General features: G+C 24.7%; 2 protein-coding genes across 2 annotated transcripts in view; both read left to right on the plus strand.

Annotated features, from left to right (window-relative positions):
- Positions 1-13082, plus strand: part of LOC107167988 (uncharacterized) — a 30593-nt gene extending 17511 nt beyond the window's left edge. The window contains exons 12-27 of the mRNA XM_089227936.1: positions 2150-2307; positions 2374-2483; positions 2554-2680; positions 6394-6596; positions 6674-6831; positions 7725-7818; positions 7886-7976; positions 8054-8186; positions 8499-8668; positions 8753-8947; positions 9655-9872; positions 11481-11685; positions 11982-12175; positions 12282-12416; positions 12528-12648; positions 12731-13082. Coding sequence (XP_089084062.1) covers positions 2150-2307; positions 2374-2483; positions 2554-2680; positions 6394-6596; positions 6674-6831; positions 7725-7818; positions 7886-7976; positions 8054-8186; positions 8499-8668; positions 8753-8947; positions 9655-9872; positions 11481-11685; positions 11982-12175; positions 12282-12416; positions 12528-12648; positions 12731-12963 — 2545 coding nt within the window. The 3' untranslated portion in view covers positions 12964-13082. The remainder of the gene's footprint in view (positions 1-2149; positions 2308-2373; positions 2484-2553; positions 2681-6393; positions 6597-6673; positions 6832-7724; positions 7819-7885; positions 7977-8053; positions 8187-8498; positions 8669-8752; positions 8948-9654; positions 9873-11480; positions 11686-11981; positions 12176-12281; positions 12417-12527; positions 12649-12730) is intronic.
- On the plus strand, positions 468-1969 carry LOC107167990 (Enoyl-CoA hydratase, short chain 1). The gene has a single exon (XM_015517232.2). It carries the CDS (start codon positions 748-750, stop codon positions 1624-1626), a length of 879 nt encoding a protein of 292 aa, XP_015372718.1. The 5' UTR covers positions 468-747; the 3' UTR covers positions 1627-1969.
- Positions 13083-13426: the final 344 nt, after the last annotated feature.

Below are 13426 nucleotides of genomic sequence, written 5' to 3' on the forward strand. Positions count from 1 at the left end.
AAAAATAAATTCATTTTTTATTAGTAAAATTATATTATAGACTATAGTTATTAAACTATCATTTATTCATTTGTCAATTTGTTATTACTGGTTTTTAAAAAGAATTAGTTTAGTAAATGTTGACCTAATTCTTAATTGTTCGTTTTTTTTTTTGATTTCGCAAAGTGTTATCTATGTTTATACTCTGTGTTGATAACATAGTTTTATCATAAACCACTAATGTAACCACATGTAACCAGTGTGGTAACATATATTCTCTTCGGTCACATTATACCGTGTGTATTAAGTATAGGGCAGCACTGTCCTATCCATGTATATATTATCTATGCAACTTCACCATAGTCAAACCGGTATTCTGTGTTTCGGTAACATGGTGGTGGCATTATAGTGTGTTAATGTATACCTAGACGTGACTGGCACAATTCCATATATATATATATATATATAATATTAAGAGTACTAATAGTACTATCTTACATCGTTTTAAATACAATCAGTTACAGACTTTACAGTCCAAAATCCGGGTTAGTTATTACTGATTACACATCTTCTGCAATTCAATGTTTGACTTTGAAAGATAATATTAATCATTGATTATTAATTAAGTTTATTTTTTACGTGGAGACGTGCAGTTTGTAGAGGTTATAACACCTAAAAAGTGATTTTTTTCTTGAAATATTAAAATTTCTCTCTATCTACCAAAGGTTAAGGTTAACTTATAGCTATTATTATATATTAGTTGTCAAAATGGCAATTTTTTTAAGATCATCAGTGTCTAAATCGAAATTGGTTTTTTCACTATCAAAAATTATAACACCTGTAACTTCAATGAAGCTGTCCACATGTAACTTAGAGTACATAATTACTGAAAAAGTTGGCGAGAAACAAAATGTTGGCCTTGTCAAACTTAATAGACCTAAGGCTTTGAATGCATTATGTGATGGTTTGGTCACAGAACTAACTGAAGCCGTATCTGCTTATGACGCTGATGATTCAATTGGAGCTATTGTTGTTACTGGTAGTGAACGTGCATTTGCGGCTGGTGCTGATATCAAGGAAATGCTTGACAAGACTTATTCAACTAACCTAAAAATTGGCTTACTTAAACAATGGGACAATCTGAGTAAATGCAAGAAACCAGTTATTGCTGCTGTTAATGGTTTTGCTCTAGGTGGCGGATGTGAATTAGCAATGATGTGCGACATAATCTATGCTGGAGAAAAAGCTAAATTTGGCCAACCCGAGATTGTGATTGGAACAATTCCTGGAGCTGGTGGTACTCAGCGTATGATACGTTCTTGTGGTAAAAGCTTTGCAATGGAAGTATGTTTATCTGGAAACCAAATTTCTGCCCAAGAAGCTTTAGCTAGAGGATTAGTTAGTAAGGTGTTTCCACCCGAAAATTTAGTAGACGAGGCTATTAAATTAGCTGAAAAAATAAGTGATCATTCGCCTTTAATTGTTGCATTATGTAAAGAATCTGTAAATTATGCATATGAATCAAGTTTAAGCCAAGGTTTACAATTTGAGAAGAAGTCATTCTATGGAACTTTTGCAACAGATGACCGGAAGGAAGGGATGACGGCGTTCGTTGAAAAAAGGAAACCAAACTTTTCTAATAATTAATTTTAAATATAATTCTATTATATAGTATTCAGTACTATTGTTTTTAGTGTTTTTACATTTAAATTTTAATATATCTATTGTTAATTTGTATACACAATATATTTATTATCTTTGTTCAGTGTTTATATCAAACTATTATCACTAAATATGAAGAAAAATTAAAATAGATGTTATTTGTAAGGGAAATTTAGTTAGCTGTGAACTACTTGTGATGTTAATAATACCTACAATAAGATAATAAAATATTTAAAAAAAAGTTTGTTGTACCCTACTGATGATAATGTTATTTTGAAATTTTAATTAATAAGACCAATAAATGTGTAATGAAATTGTAATATTTAAATTTGAGTAAATTCTTAAATACTACAAAAGTTCATTCCCTAGAGCTACCTAACTGGTATATACTTATTACAGTATTATACTGTATTGAAATTTATCATACATATTGATATCATTCTTATTATAATTTAAGAATATGTTCTAAATATATTAGTTAAATTAATGTAAAATATTATTTGCCCAGATATTTAGAAATAAGTGTATACATAGAGCAATTCAAAGTAAATGAAGAATTATTTGAAAATGCGTTAAAAAAGTTTTTGATATTGCCTCCAATTTTTTTAACTGATTTACAAACATTAATCGTTGTTTTAAAACTAATACACTTTGCATTGGCAAAAAGTATGTATCTTTATAATTAGATAAAATAAATTACCTTGATCCTCATTTTTTTTTTAATATTTCTAGGAGTATTAATTAATAAATTAAATTGGGTAGCTGAAATATTAACTAAGTCCAAATCTATGCATCACAATATGGCGGATGATTTTAAAAATGATGACAAATCAAAACAATTGGTTTGTAATTAATATTATATAGATAACATGTATATTTTTTCAAGTTAATAATAATATTTTTGTTTTCCAGTGTAATCAATTTTTTATTGAACTTTATGAGGTATATTGGCTTTGTTTAAAAAACTATAGCCAATTTTCAACATTAAATTTAACAAAACTATTATTTGATCGATTGGCATCTACAAAAAAAGAAATTGGTATAAAAATATTTATAACTATATTTAACTGTTGAATATCGCAAACCCATTTAAATCTAAATATACGGTGTAATTCAGTGAGTGCTCATCCCTCATCTCAATTCTCTATTTATCTAAATTTTAGATTCTGAGCGGAGCGATGGATGTATTGATTTTACAATATGTTTTTTTGTTTTTGTGGTGCACACAATAAGTTAGATTTTCCAGGTTGAAAAGTGAATCTAGTTGGTGCATTGGAGATGGAAATTCCCTGTAATTTTCAAAAGCACAGAGAAAAACAAAATAAGAAAAAACGAGAATTTTAAGCCAAATCAATTTTTGAGAAATTTGGTTTTAGATATTGGTATAACTCTAAAACAAATTACCGTAGACACTTAAAATTTTCACTGAATGTTTAAACTGGAATTTTCTATACTTATTATTAATAGCTAATGTAGTTAATGATGACTTATATATATTAATACTTTATAATACATTGTATATACCTACTATAAATAACTGAGTGAGTGAGATTTTTTATATGGTTGTAATTCAAAAAATAATCACTGTAAATACTTGAAATTTTCACCAAATGTTTATGTTAGTGTTATATATATACAGTTTAATTTTCAAAAAATTTGACTTTTTTTAAGTTATTTATAGACAATTGAAAGTATCGGTTAAAAATTTCGGATGACCAAAAAAAACTTGAAAACTTAATACACGGTTTCTATTGTTCTTATTGTAGCTAAAAAAAATTAAAAATCGTTAGTCACAATTTTTTTTTTATAAGCGTTTATAGTTCAAATTTTTACGAAATATGTTGAAAACGCGAAAATTTGCAAGTAATTTTAAAGTTGAAAAATCATAAAAATTTTTCTGTTTATAACTAAGGATTAAAAATATAACACTAAGTTTTTCTTTAAGTAGCTATAGAGAAATCTCTAAGCGTCGTTATAGGAAAAATTTAAAGTGCTTTTGAATTTTAAATTTTTTCGAAATAGCGTAACGATAACGATATATCCTCAAACGATTTTAAACATTTGTTATTATTCAAAAAGTATAAGTCGTAGATACTTGAAAATTTACCAGTTATTTAGATTGGCATTTTCTTTATATGATTTAATTTTCAAAATATTTTGACTTTTTTGAGGTATTTATAGACAACTGAAATTTTCAATTTTCTGAAAAAATTTTTTGAAGGGTTGATAAAATTTTTTCGGCCCAATCAAAATACTTGAAAATTGAATACAAAGTTCCTCATAAGTTATTCTTATAGTTATTAAAAAATTATGAAAATACGTAGGCAATTTTTTTTTATTAGCATTTGAAGTTCAAATATTGACTAAATACGTAAAAATTACGAAAATTCGCAAATTTTTTTAAGCTAGAAATTTATACAAAATTTTCTTTTTAATTCAAAGATTTGAAAATTTTTAATTATCTATAACAGGGGTCGGCAATAGGCGGCCCGCGGGTCATGTCCGGCCCGCGGAAGGGAAATAACTGGACCGCCAAAAATTATCTTAATTTTCCCATATATATAGGATATATATCACTCCCCCTCCGTTCATAACAAAAATTAAACCAATATTGAAATCGATTTCATTAGGCGCTGAGACAATAATAACGGTTTATGATTATCTGTATTCTGAGTTGTTGTTGAACGTGCCACAGTCATGGCTGCGGGCCGAGTCGCTTGCATTCGCGCGCGCGCGCGTGTGTGTGTAAAATACAATATTCAGAGGCGATCTATTTTTATGATTTATTAGGAAATTACGATAGCATTCATCGTATACCGCTGTTTATAATAATAGTCACGATAACAGAACACCATACATTGAACCTACTTCTTGAAACTTAGCTCAAGAAAAGAAATGTCATTTTTCTCATTAATACAATTTTGTTATTATTAGTATGAATGTATAATTACTTTATAAATAATTAAATACTTTGTCTTAAAATGTTTTTAATACAAAAATAAATACATTAATGATAAAATTAAGTTTAAGATTTTTTTGGCCCTCGAAATTTTTTTTTTTAAATATTTGGACCGCCATATAAATTAATTGCCGACCCCTGATCTATAATATATCCTAGACTGACAAATAATCTCCGTTCAGAATCGTTTTTCATATACAATGATACCTATCATTGCATTCAAATCTAACCTACCCTAGTCAGAGGTCCATCCCACCACCTATGTACAGCAGAGCGATACCCACTTTCCCGTTTTTTTTTTAAAAAATTAATATAGATAAAAATTTATTTGTTTGGCAGAAAAGCTTGAAAATTTAATACAAGGCTCTTAACATATTGTTACAATAGCAGTTGAAAAATAAAAGAAATTCATAGTCACAATTTTTTTTATAAGCATTCAAAGTTTGAATTTTGACAAAATACGTAAAAATCACAAAATATTTTAAGCTAGAAATTCATAAAAATTTTTCTTTTTAAATCTAAGATTTGAAAATTTTTAATAATCTATAATATATCCTAGACAGATAAACCATCTTTTCTCAGAATCGTTTTTCGTATACAATGATATAATATCATTGGATTCAAATTTAATTCCATCCATTACAGTAACCCACTTGTAACCTACTGTACAGCAGAGCGACATCCAAGACTTACCCGCCTTTTTTAATAATAACAATATAATAAATTAATAATATGGTATAATATATCCTAGTCTGATAAACCACCTCCACTCAGAATCGTTTTTCGTATTCAATGATATTATATCATTGAATTAAAATTTAATATCATTCATTACCTACAGTAACGTACTGTAGAGCAGAACGACATCCTTTTGAATTAGAGTATATTATTATTAATTATATTTAAGATGATATTTTAAAATATTTAGATTTTTATTCCATTTAAGTATTCTGTCATCATAAATCAATAGTTTTTTCACACAAGAACCTTTTCGACACCCTTTTTACTGTAAACTAATAAGCAGAAAAGAAAAAAAAATATTAAGTGTATTTTTTTATGCTTATAATGATTCTAGTCTTACATAAATTATAAAATATATTATGTAATATTTAGTCTACTAGTTAAATGCTCATTACACTCAGAAAATTGTATAAATTATAAAAATGTAAAGAAATTACTTTAATTTTAAAATCATCATTGCCTTAAAATTCTTTTCATGATTATTATTGTAGGGAATATCCTTATGTACATAAAGTTTAATAATTCAGAGACTACTTCAGATTTTTATAAATCAAAACTTTCATAAAAATCATTTTGCTTAACAATTTACAGTAGGAAAAAAAGTTTATAAGATCATATTGTTAGAAAATATCTCTAAAAGTTATGAAAATCTAAATATTATTGAAGATAGGTGTTCTAAAAAATGTCACGAATCACAACTTGTAAAATTTATATTTAAAAAAAAAAATATGAATGAGCAAATTGGTGAATCACTGAATGTATATTTAAAATAGATATTATTATAATATAGTACACTTAATTTTTTTTTTTTATGAATTATACATTTTTATTGTCTTTAAAATAATGTCTAGTATTTGTTAAAACTAAAATTGTTCAACATAAATTTTAAATACCTATTTAATAAAAGAAATTTTTTTATAGATATATCAACAAATATCTTGTGAAAACAATAAGTTATTGAAATGAATCTAACATTTAAATATATAGTACTCAACAATTATTAATTGTTTCATTGTTTGCATAATACTAATAGTATATGAATTTTTTTTCAGTTTTATTTCAAATTAATATGAAGTGTCTTACTTTATTGACTGAAAATCCAAAAAATATAGATAAAGACCTTGTAAAAACATATTTATCTCAATTTATTTCATTTAAAACAATACTGATGAATAACTCAAATGAAAAAAATTTGCAACGAAGTTATTTGACTGTATTGAATCACATCCTTCACTATACAATTTTAGTACCAAATGTAAAATAAATATTCAGTTTATTGCTGTATTCCCAAGTTTAATGCATATTATTATTAAAATATTATTTTACTAATAGATTTCTGAAGTATGGTGTATGTACGACTGGGAAACATGGACATGGTCAATGATACACTGTACTGATTTATTAGTACGTGCTCTAGTCTTTCAATTTTCAGCTGGCTTGGCTGTTATTGATATTCCAGTATCACATAATTTAATTCACCTTGCGTTAAAGTAAATATTTTAGTGTTTTACCTCATTTATTTTTTCACTGCTATACTATTTATGCTTGCCTACCTATGTATGCTATATAAAATAACAAAGAATAAATTTTTTGATTTCGAGATCTATATGATCTAACTAAAATAATACAAGCCAAGATTTACTAAAATTGTATGATTACTGGCAATTAATGATAATATAAAATAAGGAAGGTAATAGTATGTTTGGAGCAGTGAAAAGGTTAATTAAATTATATACAGTAGGGTCTCGATTATCCGAACACAGGCTAATCCGAAAGACGCGGTAATCCGAACGGGCTTGAGAATTATCTTATCGCCATAATATGTACATACTACATAATATGTACATATTATGTATGTATTTGTAAATAATATTTTCCGGTAATAAAGTTTTTCAATTATGTGGGACAAGGCTACCAATTCATAACGGGAACCAATGTACAAAAAAAAATCAATATTTTAAATGGTAAAGTTCATAATTAATATTAATATTTTTATGTATTCAATGTCTTTTGAAATAACGAGTTTTTACACGATTAATACAAATAAAAATAAAATTTCATATTTTAAATAAAAATAAAATTGATGTTTTTTTTTTAAGCCATAGGTAATCTGAACAAATCGCTAATCCGAACGACCCCTTTCCCCAATCTCGTTCGGATTATCGAGACCCTACTGTATGCAGTAAAACCTCGCTAAGACGGAATCACTTAGGACTGTCAAATTTTTTCATCTTAACTAAGTTTCCAACTTGAGGGGCTCACATTCATTATGTATTTGAATCGGCACCAAATAAATTGTTCGTATATCCGGATTTTTGTCTTACAGAAGTTTTACTGTACATGCTTATTACAGTTTACATAATAATTAAAATTTGTTTTGTAGTTATTTTTGTGAATCAAATTGTTTGGAAAATTGTGTTGTTGCCGAGCAAGCGACTTTATTTTGTTCAAATCTGTTTTGTTTCCCTAAGTTTAAAGTAATGTTTATTGTTTGATCACATACATAATATATTTATTTCAAATAATATTATTTTATTTTTCCAGAATTTATGCCAACAATGCATTATTAAACTGGACTTTGATGCTTTTATTCAAATTATTAATTTGTGTTCATATCACGACTATACTAAACCTGGTGAGTAAAATGTTAGATGTTATTATAAATTTAAAATAAGCATAATTATAATTATTAATGAAAAACAAATTGTACAGCAAAACAAAACTTTTTGACGTCTCCAAAACTTGTGTCCAATATATGCTGCATGTTTTACAATATGTTTACATTGGCAGATGTAAATTTATATGAACTCGATCAACATAGTAAATTTGTACAAGCACTTTTCCTGTAAGTATTTTATATAGTATTAAACTGTTAAATATTTGATATTTTCTCAACTCTTGTAGTCTTGTATAAATGTTAGAATGGATTACCCTTCCTTATCAATCTATATATTTTATTTCATATTATAAAATAATTTCCATAACTCCCAAAATCATAATTAATATTAAGTTATTGAACTTCGCAATAATTTAATATAGTCTGTGAAGTACTATGTAAATATTTCTCCTTCTTATATTATTAGATGCTTGTGATCATGCATCATAACAAAAATTGTTGTATTCATTTTAAATTAATAACTATACTTATTTACTATAGGTGCTTAAAAAAATATTTGACTCCTATGAGAATTGAAAAACCTAATATCATGGAGATGTGTGGTCGCATATGTTCCATTCTTACACTATTTATACCTGTGAGCAATTATAATTTTGAAAATTTATTAAATTCTTTAAATGTTATCTATGAAAGGATTAATATTAATTTAGGTAAATATGACATTTTTCAGCAATATTTATCTAGTTAATTAAATAAAAAAAAAGACAAATTTTAATATTTTAATTATGTTTTAGATCATTGTACAACTATGGTATGGAGATCATTATTTAGACTAACAACAATAGTTATACAATGTACAAATTATAAAACATTTATTTTAACAAATAATTTAATAACGGCATTATTAACTAGTGTAACTTCTGAAAATAAAGATTTATGTATTGAAGCATTGCATGTGGTTTCTTTGGTATGTCCACAACTATCTAAAAGTAAGTAAATAATTCATATTGTACCTATCTTTAATCTTGAAGTTACTTGGGTATGTTGTGTTTAAAAAAAAATTTAATTTCCCATTAATATATTTAATTTAAAACCAATTATGTTATTTTTTTTACAAACTATAATGATATAACTTAACTTGTATTAACTAAAAGTATAATATTGTGGCTCCAAAATAAACAATGTCATATTTTAGAACAATTACTACTATTCGTGATATTAAACTTTACTTCTGAGTTCTCAGTATAATTACTTAATTTTTATGTAATTGATAATTTATTGTAAGTTATTTTCTTGTATATCCTTAACTGTACTAGCCTGGGTAATCTTATTTACTTTAGTCACTTTTGGGTCCTTCATTGCAGAATAAATAGTCATTATTCAACTCAACAATTATAACATAAAACTAAAGTATTGAACTCTTTAAATTTAAAAAAAAAAACAGACCATTTACCTAATCAATTCTTTAATCATTGAGAAAATATAAGTTAAGGGTTAATGTTTAGGTTATAAACATTTTAATGATCTAATAATATGAATTACAGTACAAAATGTTTTTGAAGTTTGATTAAAATATATTTTACTTACCTATTATTCTTCTAATAACCTAATCTAATGTAATAATATTATTAATGTTATACTTATATTTACTTTAACTATTAAAATTATCTTTAAATATTATTTTGATTTCATTTAGAATTTGCTCATCGTGTTTGTAACGTTTTAATTCATACATTGCTCTTGGAGTGGCATCATAAATTAAAACGAAAAATGTTATTAATTACATTGTCAAACATATTTATTGAACATCCATTTACATATGAAACAGCAAGGCAAGAAAATGTATTAAGTTTTATCATATCTAAATTGAAAATTATGCTGTTACAAGTTACTAAACAATCATATCAAAAATCAGTATGTATAATATATATACAGGTTGTATCTTATGTCGTTGTACACAGGGTTTTTTAACGATTACGGATCGACAACACGGAATTAAAAAAAAAAGAAAAAAGACTTGTTTCTTTATTTTGAACGACCAATTTTTTTATAACAATTTTAAAATTTTTAAGCAAACAGTTGTACTAACATCAAAATCAACATTTTTTTTTTCAAATGGTAACAAATATATTTTTTAATAGATTCTTATAGAGATTTTTTTTTTTAAATTTATGTTAAAATCATACATTTTGGTTCACTGGTTTATTTATTACGGGCACCCTAAACTTTAATAAATTGATTTAAACAAATTGTATTTTTAGATGTATAAATACATTTTTTTAAACTTTCTTTTAATAAAATTCTACACTTTTTTATAAACTTAGGTCGAAAATCTTATGATACACGCTCAAAAACAAAATAGAAATAGAAATATTTTTCTGTGATAATTGCCTACAAAACTGTTGAACATATTTTAACATACAATTATAAAATAAGTAAGTACATACATGCTTACTATTATTGTATGATCCTCATAAATACATGCTTACTATTATTGTATGATCCTCATAAATCGATTAATTTAAATTTTTTATAATTAGTTATTTTGTTTATTTAAAATAGTCTATATTTAGATACTAAATTAGGCAGATAAATTATTATAATAGTATTCAATTATTATTATTATAATAACATCGGAAATCTTTAATTAACACATGATACAGATACCTATAATATTATTGATAAATTAACTATTTATGTAAATAATTGCAAATGGTTTATTTAAAATCATGATTATTTAAAGATTCTAGTTATCTAACTTTATTTTTATTATTACAACAACATTGAAATGTTAAAAACAAGAATTTTTGATGAATGCCATAAATTAACACCTGCCAATTTTCAAAATATTCGTCAGGAATTCCAAGATTATACTACTGTCAAGAAGTAAATGGTATGCAATTCGAACATTTAATTTAAATTTTATAATCATTTAATTTTTTTTTTTTTTTTTTTAAATAACCCAAAAAAAATGTTTAAAAATATTTTTATTTAGTTCATTAGATAATGTATTTCCCATGTTTTTTGTGTCTGATAAGATTTTCGATTTAAGTTTATCCAAATACAAATCATCAAATCATGGTGTAGAATATTGCATTAAAAGAAAGTTTAAAAAAATGTATTTATAGTTTTAGAAATAGAATTAATTTAAATCAATTTATTAAAGTTTAGGGTGCCCGTAATAAATAAACCAGTGAACCAAAATTTATGATTTTAACATCAATTTTTTTTTTAAAAAAATCTCTATAAGAATCTATTAAAAAATATATTTGTTACCATTTGAAAAAAAAAATGTTGATTTTGATGTTGGTACAGCAGCTTGCTTAAAAATTTTAAAATTGTTATAAAAAAATTGGTCGTTCAAAATAAAGAAATACGTCTTTTTTCTTTTTTTTTAAATTCCATATTGTCGATCCATAATCGATAAAAAACCCCGCGTAGAAGACATAAGATACATCCTGTATATTAATCAATTATTGTGTTAAGATGGATTAATTAATATAATATTTATAAATATTGTAGAAAGTATTACAAAATGAGTATTTAGAAATCGTGAAATTTTGTTGCAATTTATTCCATGGATGTAATGACGCTAGAGAAGATGCTTCCACTGAATTACCAGATTTAATTCATAAATTTTGGCCTATTGTTATTGCCAACCCTAAATCAGATATTTTAATTTGTACACTACAAATGCTTGTATCACTTACATCTGCATGTGCTTCTGGTAAATAATTCTATTTGCTACTATTCATATTAAAAGTTTTAAAAAATATTTTACATGTCAATAAATTTTTAAAAATTCATTAGAACATAATAAAGTAACAGAATTACTTAAATGATGGAATTAAAAATTTAAAAAATTTATAGACTTTCAAAGTTTCATTTATGATGATTAGAAACTAATTTAAATTTTAGATGTGTAATTCAGTTTTTTTTATAATAAAATAATATATATATATATTATATATTATAAATATACAAATGTAAATTTTAACTTATAATAGAATACATATATTATAGCATGCAGTGCAATGACAATGACTAGTAGTACACTTGGAATGGAACCAAAAACTAAATGTACTTCATTTTCACTATTTCATGAAATAATTACATTATCTGCTAATTTTCATTTGAACGAAGATATTTTGAATATTACACTACTGTTAGTTATAAACTGTTGCCAAGCCCAAGAATGCCGTTTAATAATTACAAAAGTACAGTTTTGATTTATACTAATATGTTAATAATAATAGTATATTATACTAAGTATAATATACATTTTATTACTTTTTTAAAATATAATATTTATAACTTTTTCAGAGTAAGCTATTGTCAAACATTGTGTTGGCTCTAAATTTTAAAGACAAAAAATGTCCAATTAAAATTGAACAACAATGCTTAAAATTTTTACTGGTTTTCACAAGTTTCAATGAGGGACAAATACACCTTTTAAAAGTAAAAACAAATGATTTTTCAGTAAACAGTTTAAAAATAATAAATTTATTTTCTTCATTTTTTGTGTGAATATTTTATTATTATTATTTTTTTTTTTTGTTGCCTTCATAGGTTGATTATGTTTTGGATACTTTAGTTTATCTCTTAAAATTAAATTATATAAATGATTCTTTAGCCATATTGAGGAACTTGTGTTTTAATGGACAAAACCGTTCAGTTATTTTGTCGTCAGGTAATACACTATAAATACAATTTAGGATATAAAATTAATTTATTTCTACATTCTAAATAAATATTTTATTTGTCGTATCTAGATGTGTTTTTACAAGGAATTAAAACCTTATTAGAAACAGGAAATCTTACTAACCAAAATTATAAAGATATTAGCTTAGCAATATGGTCAATTGCATGCAACAACCAAAAAGCTCGTCTTCAACTACAGCATTGGGGTATTGATAAGTATTTTGATAAATCATCTGATTTGTTAATATGTAGTGATGAAACACAAAACATTATGAGCTGTACCTATCAAATTTTAAAAAACTAAACTGTATGTGAAACATTTTTATTTTTATGAAATTATTATTATGTTAAACAAAAAGTTCTAAATGTTTGACGACCAAAATGATTTATTAAATTAAAATAATAATATAACCTACTATTAAATTATTTTATGTTCATTTAAAAATATATCATTTTAGTGTTTAAAAAAAAAAGAATTATCAATTAAAGTTTTAATATGGTTAGGTACTTAACCTAACCATATTTAAATTAAAACTAAATTTAAACTTTACCTACCTAATCTAATCAAATTAACCTACCTACTACCTATGTTTATTAATAGTAAATACTTATTTATAAGTCATAATTAATCCAATTTAAAAAAAATTAATAATGATCAAAAATTGCATATGCTTATAAATAGTTCAACTTAAGTCGAAATTTCAAAATTGCACGGTGAATAGAATATACTTATATAAACATTCGGTGAAAATTTCATGTATCTATTG

The sequence above is a fragment of the Diuraphis noxia genome, unplaced genomic scaffold (assembly GCF_037042655.1).
Source record: "Diuraphis noxia isolate RWA-SAM2 unplaced genomic scaffold, SU_Dnox_SAM2 contig0004, whole genome shotgun sequence".
NCBI classification, from domain to species: Eukaryota; Metazoa; Arthropoda; class Insecta; order Hemiptera; family Aphididae; genus Diuraphis; species Diuraphis noxia.